This window comes from Molothrus ater, chromosome 8, assembly GCF_012460135.2.
Source record: "Molothrus ater isolate BHLD 08-10-18 breed brown headed cowbird chromosome 8, BPBGC_Mater_1.1, whole genome shotgun sequence".
NCBI classification, from domain to species: domain Eukaryota; kingdom Metazoa; phylum Chordata; class Aves; order Passeriformes; family Icteridae; genus Molothrus; species Molothrus ater.
Window position 1 is genome coordinate 8,122,036 of NC_050485.2, and position 17,020 is coordinate 8,139,055.

A 17,020-nucleotide genomic window follows, 5' to 3' on the forward strand; every position below is an offset into this window, starting at 1 on the left:
AGTATCAGGTATTTGACACAGGACAGCAGATAAATACAAAGCCATTAGCATGGAGTACCTTTATCAACACTAGGCCTAGACTGGACCCACTAAGGGAATGGAAAAGTTGTATAAAGTTTAGACTATAACTTGGATTAATGAGTTTCAAGGAAACAGACTATGAAAACAAAGAATGGCTTTACCACAATCAAAACAATCTTTTTGGTCATCCTTCTGACAAAGCAAACATAGGAATTACCAAATCAGAACAGCAGACCAGTTAATTTTTACTACAGGCCTCTTGGCACGCTCCCAATTTACATCTTTGATAAGAGTAGTGAAGCTGCCCTTTTTGATCAAAGTACCTGATTATCTCCATATAATAAAAGCTATATCCAGAGGCTTTCCCACCCAGAAATCAGACGGACCTAGCTTACAAACTGTGCCACAAAATTTCCCAACAACTCCTGCAACCTTCAGCACAACTAAACCAGAACAGGTAATAATCATTGCTGTCTCTACAGTGTGCTGGATTTTCAGTGGCTGACTCTTTAATTCTGATCAGCAGAACTCAACATTTCTGAGGTATGACCAGTCATGCAAAGTTCACATGGGATGGGAAATCAGAACACTCAAAGATCCACCTGTAGTCTGTTTCAAACCATACCTTCTTTTTGTTCTTAATCTGCATAAGTTCCTGAGGACTTGGAAGGATACAAGAAAATCGAGTAGGTTTCCTGGGGATACTCTTCTCAGCTAGAATGACAAAGCATCAATACAGTCAAATCTATCCCCAGAGTAGCACCCAGGCATGAGAGTGTCCCATAATAACTTTCAGTCAGGGAGCCTTTGCTGCAATATGCTGTCCTGCAAATGGCAGTCACACTTCAATTTAATTACTACATTCTTCCCACCCACATTTTCTTCAGCATAATTGCATAGTAGCTTCTTGCCCCAGACAATTTCACACAGCCACGAGATTTAATTTTCTAGCTATTTTGGCTAACTACATTCCTGAATCCCTGGAGAGCCCCTATCTTCCTTCAAAACTCTGAGCACTGCTATGAATTCACACCCTTTTGACCCAAAGTGACCCATCAGGTCTAACGCCTCCCAGAAGACATGCAACACCTAGCTGGCATAAACAGCACACATATAGTAAACATACATTCACCATATACCTCCTTCCAAGTCTGAGCACAATAGCTACAATGGTCCACACTAGAGCAGGACCTGTCAGCAAATGTCAGGACCATTCTAGGATACAGACCCCCAGGGTACTACCAAGGCTTTACCTGCTTCACTTCCTCCTTCCAGCTCCATGCAGCTCTCCTTCATCTGGTCAGCCATAAGGCACCCACTGGTGGGAGGACATGCCCCAGCTGCCTCTGAGACTGCACTGGAAGATTTTCCCTCACTGAATACCCTCTCAATATCTGTAGAAGTTAAAACAAACAAATAAGCAAGCAAACAAACAAAACCCACAAATAAATCCCGAACCAAACATCCACACAGAAACAAACCCATAAGCCAAGGAAAAAAGCTATCAACAGAGAAATAATGAGCTGATCACTCTGAATTGAACATGTGCTTATTCAAAGGAAGGAACCTTCTAGTAACCATGACTTTGCAGTATCCTCAGTATTTTGTGTACATGAATTCCAATCCATGCCCTCATTCTGGTGTGATTGCCAGTCTTGACATGGCCTTTATATAAAGTTTTGTGAAAGACAAATTTTAATATCTGCAAATTTTACAAATAGCAAGGTTATTAACATCGGTGTGTAGTTATAAAATGTGTGACAGGAAGACTGAAAACATGCATTTAAGGAGTTTACTATGTCAGCAACCAAAATGAGATCTCCAAGTTTAGCACAAGACTAAGCTTAATATTAAAATATCAAAGAAAGGGTTCTTACTGTTACTTGTTTCTTTGGTGCTGTTGACGGTTTCTGGGCTGGGTTTGACAACTTCCTTCTCTTGTTGATGTATGTTACTCAGCACTTTGGCCTGGCAATGTGCCTCAGTGCTATCTATCACTGTCAGCAATGCTTCCAGAGACAGCAGATGGACAGTATACAGCTGTCCAGAAACTGGAAAGGCATTCTGGGAAATAACATGTAAGTATTAGTCAACTTTCACGTCTCTCTCACCATAACAGGGCAAGTAAGTTTTCCCCCACAACTTGGGGAAGGTAAAAAACTAGAACAGAACACTCTAAGCTGTCTAGCTTGTATTTAATAGCTTATTTGCTCCGATATTATTAAAGCATCATGACTACTCTTTTTCTCTTTTGATCCCCAATGTTCAGTGCCCTTCCTCATCTCTCCAGCGCACTCCCCCTGGACCCTTTGAGCGCTCCCACTGTTCAGTTGTGCCCTGAGTCACCGGCTGCCCCTCCCTGCCCCTGCCCGGGTTCAGCACCTTGGAGAGCAGCTTGGTGAGCTCCTCGAACAGGTTGGCACAGTAGTAGTCGCAGTCATAGTTAATGTACAGCTCAGTCACAAAGCTGGGAATCCTCCAGAGCTGAACGATGGCGTCCAAAGCCATCTCCTTCATTTCATAGGGCATCTTTGGGTTTTCCACAGCGATTATTTCCATCAGCTTCTTGATATACATCTGGCAGAAACACAGGGCAGCTCAGTTTAAGGAAAGAAAAAAAAGCAGGACAGTGAATAGCTTTGAGGACTGCAGAGGGAGATTTAAGCTTCACCTTCCCCCATAACATTCCATCTTTAATGATGGCTCATTCTGAAGGAGGCTGTAAAAAGGTTTCAAGTTCTACTGGATCTACAGTTCTAAAAAACCAGTCTGAAGGCAGGCAGCACAGTACACCAGTCTCCAAGAGATTTGATTTTCCAACAGAAAAAGGCCTACACAACCTACCCATAACACTGAGTCATTTATATAAACATAATTTGACACTTAGACTCTATTTTACTGTTCAGATGTATGCATTTAACTGAAGGCCAGCAAACTATTATGAGGCACCCAGTGATATCAAAAAACTCACCTCCAGCTGGAATTTCAGATGCTCTCTCATGCTCTCAAAGAGAAGAAAGCACACCCTGAGGGAGGCTGCATACAGATTGAGCCGTTCAACACTCAGTAGCTGAACAAGAATTACAAAGGCAAGTCATTATGTGCTATAGGTAGCAGTACTAGGGCAGTGCAGGCATCACTTTCAACCAGCAAAGCTTCACACATTGCCCCCATATCTATGACATTTTAAAAAACAATCCCTTGTTCAACCTCCTGGTCCCCCTTTTTCTAGTGAGGATGAATATACTTAATTCTCATCTGTGTGTGGTAACATTTTACCTACTACAACTTGGCTCTTTTGTCAAGTCCAGAGACTCTTAGTGGTGAAGGAACTTGGGAGAAGACCTGCCTCTGAGATTAATAGCTTGGTATCCCCCAAAAGTTCTGCCTACTACTAAGCTGATAACTTGCATCCATAATTACCACAAAACTAGTTATGTCAAAACACAGTGTTATCCCACAGTAACAGTTCATTCAAATCACACTCATCCTTCTTGGCCCTGGTCTGCAGAAAAAGAAATAGCACGACAACCTCTCTGGCTTTGCAACCATTTGGTGCAATTCAGAACTCTCATTGCAGTGCAGGAGAGAGCTTGTTTGCAGACCTGCCAAAGCTCATCACACTAAATTTCAATACACTCTCTGATGGACATTCCTATCTGATTCCCCAGTGCCATGTTCCATGCGAGCACAAGCCAGACTCACTTGAAACAGGTGCCGGCACAGCTCCTCCTTCACAAGCCCCAGCAGGGACTGGCAGTTTGCGATGGGTGCAGACTCCAGGGCCACGGTCAGCAGCTGCAGCCCCATGTGGATCATCACCTCGGAGTTGTGGCGGTCATGGGGGTTGGTGAGTGAGATGAGGAAGCGGAACAGTTCTCTGATACATGGCAACCCATATGGGACTAGAGCTGCTCCTGAAGAAAAAGGAGAGATTAGCAATCTAAATTTGCTTTTTGCGGTGCCTAGCAAGTGTTAAAAATTTAATTGTTACAGACCCACTAAGGAACAGGAGCTTATCAGCCTCTTAGCAGGAAGTGAAATAGAACAGTGGAAATGAAGCAGGGCTTCAGCAGCATTGCCCGCCTCTCACCTTCTTTTTGGGAAGACTGAGTAAAACGCACTCCCCGGGGATTTACATAGTCCATGTCGTGAACTGAGGCAGAGTCAGAATGTTCTGCTACAGATGTGCACTCCTCTAGGACCTCAGGGATAGACTCGACAGAAGCTGACTGGACCTTCTCCTCCCTCAGACTTTCGTTCTTCATTGAAATGTCATTTGAGAATGAAAGAAGCAAAAGAAGAGTTAAGCACTAGACAAGTGAAAAAAAGGTCTCATTTATTTGCAGGTAATCTGTAACTATTAAAACAACACAGGCCACTAATGGAAGAGTTCCATAAAAACAAAATTTAAGAGAAAAGAGAGCCTCTACCTAAGCTGCAATCCTCTTTATCCTTCCACTTACATCAAGTTCTTATCTGCTTTATATAACTCTGGGTTGTGAGACTAAGGACTTTACCTCAAAAATACTCCCATAACCTATCAGTTCTTACTCCCTCTGAGGTAAAAAATTTTGCTCATTTTTTTAAAATGCTACACAACTTCAGCACACTACTTTTGTTTAAGCCTTCCTAGCATTTTTACCATTCAAAATCTCTGCAGCTCTGAAAGGTCCTCTGTGGCTCTATGATCCTTTCAATAGCATTACTGTTGTGGGGAGAAGTGATCATGCTGATAGTTGGAACTTTTCTTTGCAAATTATATTCATGTACCTGGAGTTCAGGCTGATTTTGATTTTCAGTGACTTTGGCCTCATTTGAAGGTGTTCCCGCATTAAGTCCCAAAGAAGCAACTTGGTCCAAATCTGTCAGGTCTTCCTTGGATGTTGTCTGTGAGGACAACTCTAATCCACTGTCTGTAACAGGGCTGACCGCTGATGAAACGTTTTCTGAGCTCCCAGAAGAACTGGGAGAAGGCCCATCTATGAAAGCAACTCCGCTTGCTGATGAGAAACAGAAGCAAAATGATTCGTATTGCTCTGTCCCTCAACACAAATTCATACATTAAACATAGCAACAACAAATTCTCTCATTGCTACTTCATAAATTCAACAAATACAATACTACAAATAATCTCAGCAGCACACTAATGTGAGAACATAGATAAACTAAGACATCTCTTGCTAGGTATTAATGAATTAGATAGATGAACATTGGAGATACTAGCAGTTCTCCAAATTTAACACAATAGTTCGGGTCTAACTGACTCAGCAAATTAGCTAACATATACTTAGATAAAGGGTGCAGAGCATTTACATAAGAAGGAATCTGAAAAGTCTAAAAGGTATACTTTACTCTTTAATACAATGATGCAACCACTTTAAATACTTGCATCAAGAATCAATCATTCCTTCAGAGCAAGAATTTTGACTTGATTCTAAAGCAGGACCGATATCTTTAATTCTTTCTAAACAAATGAAGTTGCATTACAATTCAAATGGATCTGAAATACGAGCAGTGAAGAATTTCTACCAAATTCTGTCTCTAAATATGAGACAGTGCTCCAAGAATCTAAGTATTCCTTATGGAATCACAGAATCAATTAGGTTAGAAAAGACCTCTGAGATCATCGAGTCCAACCTATGACCCACCACCACCACCATGTCAGCTAAACCATGGCACATGTTTAGTGCCACATCCAGTCTTTCCAAAAACTCCTCAAGGTGACTGCATCACCTCCCTGGGCAATCCATTTCAATGTTTAATCACCCCTTCTATGAAGAAATTCTTCCTTATGTCCAAGCTAAGCCTCCCCTGGAGCAGCTTAGGACGATGCCCCCTTGTGCTGTCACTAGTTGCCCTTGGCTCTCCTCTTGTCAGTGTTCCTGTTCTCAGTCTCTTCTATCTGCTGCATCCTTCAACTCCTCTGCACCACATGGCTGTCCTTAATCTCAGCCACTTCTCCAGGTGTCCATTTTGTTTTGTCCAAACTACCCCTATGAGGCATGCTGAAGGCACAGAAATGCTGTTAAACTACATGCAGGGCCATGCCTTTCTCATCAATATGCATTCCATTTCCTGAAAACTCTTTCTCCTGGACCTGAAAAGCTATGATATGTTTTATTGCTACAGTAACTGAGAACTATTATGAAAAGAATTAATGCAAAATAATATATTAGGAGAAATTAAATAAAGATAGATTCAAAAAAGCTCTAGCATGGATGCTGTCTGGTCTCTTGAAAAAGATTTCAACTTACCTGTAGTATTAGTAGCATTGCCTGCTGATGGCTCTGTCCCAGGAGAGACCTTAGTTACGTGTCGAGGAGGTCTAGGTGATCTCTTCTGCTTTTTCCATTTTGATGATTCACTCATTCCTCCAGCTCTCATTTTCAACTGAAAACCAATAATCATTAATATCAGTGCCGCAAAACCACATAGCATAATGGATTACACAAGCCAACTCACAAAGGCTACCTCAAAAACTTCAAAGTCTGGCAGTAGCACTTAAATATATCACACAAATTAATCAGCCCCTCAAAATCATGCAAACTACCCCTTGACTCCCCACACATTAGCCAACACTCCACACCTAAATCAAGGGACAATTAACTCAGTGACTCTGCTATAATATATACTTAACAGTTCAATTATCACAACACCCCCTATTCCCTATCAATACCTCCCAACTTTAAATTAGGAAAAAGAATTCTCTTAGACCTACACATTTCACGCATCTCTGCTTTTACCAAAGCTCCTAGACTTCCAAAGGGTATCAATTAAAGTATCTAAGTAAGCATTAGTCAAGTTTGACATGAAGCTAAAATGTCACCATCTATATATCAAGCTGGAAATGCAGCATAAGCATGCTGCAGCTCTGTCACTGACCTCTTGCCTCAATTCACTTTTCATCTTCGTAGCAATGCCATGCTCACATTCCTCTGTGCTCACTATTAACAAGTATTTCTAACACTTCACTTGCTACTGGTGCATGTTACACTGCAAATACTACCTTAGCAATTTAGAAAAAAACCTTTCTCCTTTCATCTGCCTTCTGTCATTACTTCTCTTCTAAACCGAACCTTAACTCTTGATATCTTTGTTGACCAAGATTCTTCTTCTAGTTTGTACACAGAACTTTGATTGGGAAAAGAAGAACAAAACCAGGAGCAGGGCAGACTGTGCAGCACTTGCTGCACAGCACTGCTATTTCAGGCATGCAGAAATGCTCTAGAACTCCAGAAAAACAGTATGATATTTACTCACATGGCAAATGGCCCTGGCCAGCATGAAAACCAGTTCCTTATGACATAAGTTTCCTCCAAGTGCAGGATTGCATGTACTCTTGCATTTAGTAGCTGCAGGCAGCTTTTCTGATGCTGCCACCTCCTCAGTCTGAGTGCAAATTAAGCACTGAACAGGTATCTTGCATGTTGTGGAAACCATTCAGCAAGTTTCAGTACCAGGCCCTATTCAGTATTCCTCTTTGTAAATTTATGACAGTTATTTTATTCTGGGCTAAAATATTCCTTTTTTCTTATATCTCTAGCATCAGATTTAGCTTATGTAGAAGACAGCTATATTCTTTAGTCTCTTCCTTTTTCTGCAACTTAACTCCGTCCAGCTACTACTACTCTTAAGAGCCAATAGATCTTGTAGGTTCCACTACTGTTCTTCCTTCTCTTTCCATTTTCCAGGTAGAATTCTAACTTCCTGTATATGGCCTCAGCCTGTATTTCTTCCCATTTAAACAAAGCTTGTCAAAATGTTATATCCCACTGCAGTAAACCATTTGTGTAACTTTTCTTCACCCCACAAGTTTTATTTGTTTGATGACTAATCCCTAGGTTTTAGCTATGTTACAGTTTCCTTGAGTGTGCTGATTAATAGGTTCAGAATTACTTTGCTCTTTGTTATTTCTTTCAAAGATTGCAGCAAGAATCTTCTAAATCACAGCTTCTGGCAAATACTTATATGACAAGCACACAGCTAAAACTAAATTTTGCAGATGTCAAAATGTTTTACAATGCTTATGGATCACAAACCTTTCATATCAAAATTATCAGCTTTCTCACCTTTCCTATTTATTCCTGCTTCATAGGGCTATATAAAATATGTCTTATTTTTTATTCTTGCCAATTTCTAAAATCTGAGCCTTAAATACCACCAAGCTGCAATTATTAAAGGCTTAAGCTACAAATTAGACCATATAGTTTTATCTACCAGCTATTATAGAAACAGCTGTATTTTTTTTCTCATTTTTCAGTAACTTATACAGTAACATCTGAAGACTAGTGGTTCATTGTACCAAACTACTTTCATTAGGAAGGAAATCTGGAAGCATTATGTGTTAAACCAAAAAAAGTCTGTTTCACACAATTTCAAAACAGACATTGCTTCTAGCTACTAAAGCCAGTTATCATTATTTGCCAGGTTAAAAGTTACTTGCAGCAGGATGCAAAATTGAATCAGCAAAACGGAGCTGAGATTACTGATACAGGCTAAGCATGTGCCACTCCTGAGAAACACCTAACATTTGAAACATTCTATCAGACAATGCAACTTCACAACTTAATTACTGTTTCTAATCTCCCCTTTCATAAAACACCAAATACCACCTCAATTCAACACTAGCCCTTTCAAAAAGCATTTTTCCTCAGACACAAAATCTACCCTCTGTGATTGTCCTGTGTTCCGTTTTAACTTCCAAGGTTGCATCTCGAGGGCCGTAAGATACAGGCCCATCTGTAATCATTCAATGAACCTGTGCCATCTTTTAGAGACTGAGTCACAACAGCTTCACATGGATGGGAAACAGTGTAGTCAGGCAAGCAAGAAGACTTACTTATCGTTAAAGATTCCAAAACATTTAATCAGACTATAAATCATTTAGACCAGAAGCTAAGTTTATTTGACCTTTTTAGGTGGTTTTTTTTGTTATGGTGTTTTTTGGTATTTTGGTTGGTGTGGTTTTTTGTGGGTTTCATTTTTTGTGGTTTTTGTTTTTTGGGTGGTTTTTTTTGGTTTTTTTTTTTTGTTTGTTTGTTTGTTTTTTTTTTTTTTGCAGGGAATAGAGGGATGGGTGGAGTGAGATGAGATTACCCAGCAGATCTTTTTCATCTCATACCATCCAATCTTCACATTCTACAAAAACAGGCATCCTTTTATTAGAATTACCTAGAAGGACTACATAGGACTATTTCCAATATAATTTTGCCCTCCCTCCTTTATATTTTGCTATCTCCTTTTCCTTCAATGCAGAAAATTATTGCACAGCTTTAAAAATTTGCAGAAGCGAACAGAAAAGCTTAATAAAAACATTTCACCAGTGTCAGGAGGCTAAATGCTGTTTTAACAAACAAACACTGACTTTGGGAATTCTAAAACAATACATGTATCAAAGGACAGCAAAGTAACATCATTCCTTCTGGATTTTCTTTGAATTAAAAGGTAACAATCTCACATCTCTTTGCTTTTAATGTTAAATGTAAAAACACTTGCACAGTTTGCCTTTAACTAAAGGAACTATTTCTAAATTTTGTTTTTACCTTCAATTCCAAGACATTTCCCAGTTTCTCTAGAAAGCTTCATGGTATGTTAACACACTGATATTTTAAACCTAACATTGCCTTTGATTAAATGCAGCAGTTGAATCGCATTTAATAGACCATCAACATATCCTGAATTTTACAAATTATCTAAAAACTCTCATTCCCTCTTCCATGCTCAGTGATATTAGAGTAACATTAGTTTTCTAATTATCAACATCCTTGAGACTACATTAAGCTTGTTTTTTTTTTGACAGTAAAAACCATTTGGTGTTGGTATTTAAAAAATATTCTTTAGAAATGAGAGAGGGAGCTCAGAGGTACTGTTTGTTCATCTTGGAATTCTGTACAGATTCAATTACATTTTTCTGTGTTACCTTTGAATAAAGAAATGTCCTTAAAATTACAGAAGAAAAAAAATACAAGACTCCAAATGGTTCCTTTGATAGATGAGGTTTTAGAAATAAAACCCTAGCTAAGTTTTAGGAAGGTGAAGAAAAATGTAAGACTACAAGATTCTTTTTAAAGGGTCCATGAGATCTCATTTTTCTACAAGCCACCTTACCTGTACTCGTTTGTTTTTCCATAAGATACTGTAAGCCTCAAGAGAAAAGGGCAGGGGCCAATGATTAGTAATTAAAGTGATTACACTAAAACATGAGCTCATTCTAATGCAGCATGGAACTGGTCAGCACACCAAGTAGCGTTCAAGACACAGAAGCATGCAGAGAGAACGCAGTCCACGGTCCGAGTCCTGGAGACACCAAGGCAATCCAGTCATCTCATTTTCGTACCTGCCTGTACTGCAACAACTAATGAAGGTTATTTGGTGAATGCATTTATGCATCTTAGGCAACTATGAACAAAAGCCACCCCAAAAATCTGTGAAGATTGAGATTTATGTTCCTCCTCACTCCCACAGCAGAACCCAATGTTTAGCTAGAATGCTTTCTACTGCAAAGGGAAACATTTCTTAGTCTTTTTTTTTCTGTGTAACTCTGCATAAATCTGCAAGTCTTGAGCCTTTCAAACTATCCCGTTCATATAACTATTTTTGTCTTAGACACAGGACAAGACTGGCATTTCTAAATGTTCTGTTCAGCTCTGTCTGGACTAAGTAACATTAATAGAAGACAAAAATTAAAGCTACATTAAGTTTATGAACCAACATGGAAAACTGAGAACTGTTCTAAGTTAGTTTTTCAGGACTACTATGCTTGATCCAAACCAAATCATCTGCATGCCTACAGTATTTCTTAGAAGTATTTTCTAGGGGAATTAGCAGGGACTAACACATTTTGTAAATCAGTTTGGCCCCACTGATCCCCCATTAGCATATACTGTGCTAGGACACATATTTTCAGTAGAAACATGAACAAAAGATGTTGAAAATACACAGCAATCTCCTTCAAAAAAACTTCAGAAAGCATTGAACTCTGTGGCCCTGTACCAAGTAACAAAGCTCAGAGATTCACCTGGACTAAAAAAATGTTAAGGCATGCTGGGTCAAAAGACTCCTCAGGTATATGGAGGAGCTATGTCTATAATTAAGATCAACAGGCAAGACACACAACACTTCAGAGACAAATCTACACTTTTTAAGTTTCCTTTTTTCAAGTTTTCACAGTGAAGTCTTACCCAGGCCCTCCCACTCCCTTCCTCCAGAGGATGCTGTGATGGTGTCTGAGGTGGCACTCACCAAGACAGTGAATGCTGCAGTAAAACAAGGGTCTCTGCCTCCCAAGCCTGCCCCATCTGCAGCCACAACACTGCAAAGCAACCACGGCATGCACTGTCTCCAAAAGCCATGCTGTGTCAAATGAGTGGAGGGAGATTTGCTGCACACAACATAACTATTCTCTGGGGTGGTGTTTACAAGAGAAGGAAGAGGGGAGTAATGTAAGAGGAGAGAAGGGAGAGAGCAACCTTCAGGTTCTTAAAGATCAATACCCTCTCTAACTGGTTCAGGGCTTTGGGCTGTTCCCCACTACTTAGCTCCAGTTTGTTGAGGAGACCTGAAGAAATCTGTGAAAGATAGGCAAATGCATGGTTTAAACAAAGCAAAATAAACCCAAAGAGAAGAATAACCTGGCAGAGAGCAAGGCTGCAGGGCACACTCCTGGCATGCACAGCAAAGAGACAGTACAGGGTAACTGCACAGAGCAGACACAAGACAGAGCATCTCTTAACCGAGATGAGAGCAGCCATCACTTGGGAAGGGCAGCCTTCCTCAATTCAGTCACCCTCCCTTCACACCTGTACACAGACCAACAAAGCCTGGCTCCTGCAGGACATGAGCTTGATCTCTTTTAGCTTTCTGTGCACCAGCCTACCATCATCACAAACCCTGTGACTTCTCCACAGCAAGGGAAACAAGCACTCATTGGTTTACCATACAAGAAGTAAAGCCCTAAGCCTTATTAGGTTTCAGACTCCTACAACCAAGCATTCAGTCTCTCAAAACAGTTCTATAATGGCTCTGAAATGTATGCTTACCCTATGCTGTCCCTTTTCTCAACCTACCAAAATAACAGAGTGGAAGCTATAAACTGTATATTCAGTGTTAAGTTGAAAGGTGGTTATTTCTTCTCTAGCACTTTTGCCAATCCTGTGGCTCTCAACAGCAGAATCAGACAAACTTTATTGACATTCTTCATATGGAATATAAAGAATATAGAAGTATATATGGGGTTCTTCAATAGGCCCTCTCCTCAATAAGAAATTACTACATTAATAATCATATAAGGTCACATAATGTTTTTTGAAATACAGATTCCAGCTACTAAAAACCTCACTGTATTTATCAAGATGGTAGTGTTAAACAAATCCAGAACTTCTACCCTCAGAAAACTGTACATTTAGGAAAAGGGAGATAAAGAAAAATCTACTTTGATTTAGCTGCTAATAGAGATGGCACTGATCATGTGAACTAAGGTGCTCACCACAGAATGCTGTCCCTTCTATAAGTCACCAAAGTTTTTTCTACAAAAGCCAATTTCATGCTTTCATGCTGTTTCACCAGCCTCAAAAAGTTTCCCTCCCATACAGGAGGAACTGGACAAAAATACATCCCAAGAGCTCAGTATTGGACCTGTAGTGAATGAAGAATGATTAAAAGAAGCTGGAGAGAGAGCAGAAGACAGCAGATAACCAGACAATGACACCATCAGGTCCCAGAACTTGCTGGGGTTTTCTAGCCCACAGCATTGATGGCCTGTTCCCAGAATCCAGACTGTCTCACTTAGGCAGCAGTATCATTAAAAAGACTTGTCACTGGACTATCTGGACTTAATCCCATAGAATTAATGAACCTATGTCCATTTATGCAGTTAAACATGCTCTTTCAGTGAACTGGGACTTGTGGAAACGAAGAAATACAAGTGTGAAAGCAAGCAAAATAGAAATGAGCGCAAGCCAAAGACAGGAGCAGAACAGTCAACACAGGTGCTGGGTCTTACCTTCTTCATGTTCGTTCCCATGTAGCTTTTAGGCTCTTCTTTAAACTGAGGCAACCTGAAATACAAAGAGCAAGCCAAAATACATAAGCTTATATGGATTAACAAGAAGGGGAAAGAAACAGGCTGGTCTTTCCAGTTATGCTGCAGATACTAACTCCCACAGGTTTACCACAGGTATACGAGCCTCTTTGTGAAGAAACCCATATTAGGTTTTCTTCACAAAGAGAGAGACTCTACTAATTTCTTTTCCTGCCAAAATCTGCCAAGGGAAAGAACTCACACAAGTATAGATGTGAGAGGTGCTTTGCACACTATTACTGCTAATGGCTGTTTTTCTATATTGATTTTCCTGCCATGTAAAGACCATTTATTTTCCTTCAGTGTATGTTTTCAGCAGTGGACTATTTACATTTGTTCAAAACAGGTTTCTGTGATGCTGCTAGAAACCGCTGCTGAATCAGTGTCATCCACACCAGGACTCTTGCAGTGTACATGTTATTTATTACTAGTCATGGCAATTCTTCTCTTTGAATTTGTAGAAACCCCAGCAGTTATCCTCTGTTCAGCATCATATAAACACAACTGTGGAGGGCAGCAGATGTACATTAAGCTGAATCTTTGGAGATAAGCAGTTCTCATCTCAGAATGAGGTAGGCTGCTCTCACCTGTGCTACCAAACGACAGCACGTACAGCTCTACAATTCCACACACCCTGCTCTCTCTTCTTTACTGTTTCTTTACTACAGTTCTGTCTTTACTTGATGAGGATGTAAAAGTCTTAAGAGCACAGCTTTGGCTGTTTCACTTTTCGGGAAAGCAAGATGGCCAAATCACCCTTGCAGTTGCTGCCTCTGCTTTGCAACTCTATCCCAATGTCCACAGGCACAGATGGTGATGGTGTCTCTGAGCCTTATCAAGAAGGACAGAGGAGACGATTACAGAGTAAGTAATGAAAAAGCACCGAGTAAAATTCACATATGCATTTGGAGAAAAAGTAATGTGGTTTCTGCTCTTTGAAGAGACTGATTCTGCCTTTGCAGAACATTCAACATTCAACATTCATCTAGTGCACGATGCAGGACCCACAGAGGAGAAGAAAACTGAGATCTCATTGGAACTGTGTGACAATGGGAAAAAAAATATGATGCAACTGTGTTTCATAAGCTGTCAGTTTCACCAAAATATTTTTCTACTAAAAGTATATATGTACCTGTAAAAATTTCCTTTTTACAATACCCAGAGAAAGTCTACGATTACTTCACTATTTGGAGAAACAGTTTTGAAGTTAATTAACTTACTTGAGTTTTAAAGAAGTCATCTTAATTACCTGAAGGGTGCTGAAAAGGGAAGAACATTTGTCCAAGACACGTGATTTCAAGTGTTTTAAATGTTCTTTGATGTGTGAGGTCAAAGCTCTCAGCTAAAAATCAGTGTGTGAGTATTCAACACCATTTTTGTTCTCTCTGCTAAAGAGAGCTATATTTTTTTAGAGCACCTTTTTTCCAGTGAAGTTTGCATTCTCTGTCCTGAAACTGGTTCTCTATCCTAAAGCTCTTCATTACTTGGCTGTCCATCTCTCCTCAAAGGACACCTTAAACCAGGCAACCATCCCTACCTCTGTCTCCCTGCAGTCTGACAGGGTCGGCCCTAGAGAAAAGTGCCAAATCCTTCATCCCCTTCCACCTCTAAATAATGACCATTTTGGATGATTTTTCTGAGGGCCCTTAAGTGGAAGTGTGGAATCTTTCTGTCCTTAGAGGGCCATCTCGGCAATGCTGAGGCAAACACAAGCAGGTTTACCTTGTGAAGAGCAGCTGCACCATGTCGACCAGAGTGTGCTCTGCAGATTTTCTCAATAACTCTGCGAAGACAAAAACAAATAACACAGGTGTCATTACTCAGTGTGATATTATCAAGAGGCTTCTTCAAGCAGACTCCCCTCCGAGTCTTGTTTACAGAGATTACGGCAAATTTATTAAAACCAGCTCCAACCCGGCGTTACTGCAAACGGTCGCGGCATCACACGGTGGCGCTACACAGCTGGGGAACACAGCAGCCCAAACTCGTACAGCGAACACCCAACAAATCTTCCATGAAGTTGTAGAAAGACACAATAATATAAAGCTCAGCAGCTTTCCATGGATGCATGCTCTACAACAGAACTAGTTAATGCTGAGGAAACCTGATCAGTTTCTTGATGGCAGAAGGATGAGCAAACCTACCACTGAGCCTCATTTCGAAGCATATGCGGAAGCAGGACTGCATGATCTCACACACTGACTCATTGGTGAGGTGGGCTCCCACTGGGGTGAGCAGCAACGTCCTCAACACCTGCGAAGAACAGCACCCACATGTACCACTCTGCAATGATACTTGCATGCATTCCCAAGAGGAGGCTGGTTTCCTCAAGAAAGACTGTCATGCGCAGAAAACCTAAGGAGGCTTCTCCTGGAGTAATTTCAAACTGAACACTGTGCTCAAGAAGCCAATTATGAGACAAGAATGATCTGTCCCACTTCTAAAAGGGGTCTGATACACTGCATGCTACCCAATATTTAAATTCAGGAGCTAGTTATCTGCTCAGAAGTACACAGACCAAAGAGGTATACAGTCCATAGTTTTGACTCTACAAAAAACTTCTCTCAAAAATAAGTCTGAGAGCTCCATATTCTTAATTAACTCCCCCAACACAGACCATGCAGAAGGTAGGATTACCAACACTACCACATTATCAAGCCCATAATTTTAAAATAATTTATTTTAGGCTTTTAACTATTTTCATTTGGAAAGCTTTTACTACAGGTATAAGAGCCATTTGTTTAAAAATAAAGTCTGTCACTAAGCTCCTGCAGAGTCAAAACATTGCTTCCTCCTCTTCATCTCTATGTAACAGGATATGTTCCACAACAGGCAGCAACCATTATGGTAATTACCATTTCTCTCATCTTACCTGTAGGATTTTCATCAAGACAACCTCATCGCTTGCATGATCTGTGCCCACAAATCGAGCATGGGTGACAGCATCTGCCATGTTCTCCATCCCCTCTGCTGTGCCCTCATGGCTGGGATCTGAGTAACAGAGTAAGAGATGTGTCACAGAACAGCCATCTACAGTCTACCACCTCTGTGGGGAGACATCTACATAGAGATATTGTGTATTCAGCTTTCTCAATTTATGTGACTTGCACTGAGCTGACCTGACAAGAACATAACTCACCTCCCATTAATAGAAAGGCTTTATAACTAGGAGCTTTCAGAAAGATGTATCAAGAATCTACTTACATTTGCAAAAAAAAAATATAATTTAACAAAGAAAATAATTACGATTCTGTTGTTACCGGTTCTCTATGTTTTAGAAGTTAACTTCTAAGACTGTGTCCTGTTCCCTACAATACAGCACAATCAGCTATTAAATGCATTCAGGTTCTCCTTGGGAATAAAGAAAAAATAGCTCTTAAATATAGGGGACCTAAAATTTACTCTCATGAGAAGAAAATGCCAAACAGGTTCCACTAAATTGAGAAGGGAAAATTGTCTCTTGTTCTACATCCCTCTCAAGGAACGAGAGCTGGGAAGGAACAGACCAGCAGCTTTCCCCAGAGAAAACAGCAGACAGACACAATCACAGTTTAGATATCAGAATTGCAGGCCTCCCACTCCAATCATTCATCAAGGCTCCTTCTCTCCATTTCAGTCTTTTGCAGCTACAAACAATGGTGCAGTTGAGAGAATGTTTAGGATGAGATTGTTGCCAGTAACTGTATCTCATGCTACATTACAGTGGCTTCAGAAAAGCTGCCTCTGGCTTTGATTTCATTCTCACTTAGACAATATGGCACTGGGCAAGAATCTTGATACCCTTCTACCTAAACAGTCATTAGGAAAGAAAGGAGACAACCTAAACATTGCTTAATACCTCATTAATTGGCAATGGGGCCTCCTGAAGTCCAGCAACAATGATGCTGACAGAGAAACCAAGCAAGACCTTTTAAGCTT

The 17,020-nt window shown here is 40.4% G+C and overlaps 1 protein-coding gene across 5 annotated transcripts in view; it reads right to left on the minus strand.

Moving 5' to 3' along the window:
- The window catches only part of GBF1 (golgi brefeldin A resistant guanine nucleotide exchange factor 1), a 98,469-nt gene that overhangs the window by 21,738 nt on the left and 59,711 nt on the right, over positions 1-17,020 (minus strand). For 2 of the 5 annotated variants that reach the window (XM_054515670.1, XM_054515669.1), the window contains exons 5-19: positions 15,975-16,093; positions 15,247-15,355; positions 14,825-14,885; positions 13,025-13,079; positions 11,517-11,591; positions 10,132-10,167; positions 6,279-6,414; positions 4,795-5,024; positions 4,115-4,283; positions 3,727-3,938; positions 2,993-3,091; positions 2,404-2,598; positions 1,899-2,085; positions 1,275-1,415; positions 647-735 (exon numbers count right to left, since the gene is read on the minus strand). In XM_054515670.1, coding sequence (XP_054371645.1) covers positions 647-735; positions 1,275-1,415; positions 1,899-2,085; positions 2,404-2,598; positions 2,993-3,091; positions 3,727-3,938; positions 4,115-4,283; positions 4,795-5,024; positions 6,279-6,414; positions 10,132-10,167; positions 11,517-11,591; positions 13,025-13,079; positions 14,825-14,885; positions 15,247-15,355; positions 15,975-16,093 — 1,913 coding nt within the window. The remainder of the gene's footprint in view (positions 1-646; positions 736-1,274; positions 1,416-1,898; positions 2,086-2,403; positions 2,599-2,992; positions 3,092-3,726; positions 3,939-4,114; positions 4,284-4,794; positions 5,025-6,278; positions 6,415-10,131; positions 10,168-11,516; positions 11,592-13,024; positions 13,080-14,824; positions 14,886-15,246; positions 15,356-15,974; positions 16,094-17,020) is intronic. The other 3 variants (XM_036385996.2, XM_036385995.2, XM_036385993.2) reach the window with 2 other exon arrangements.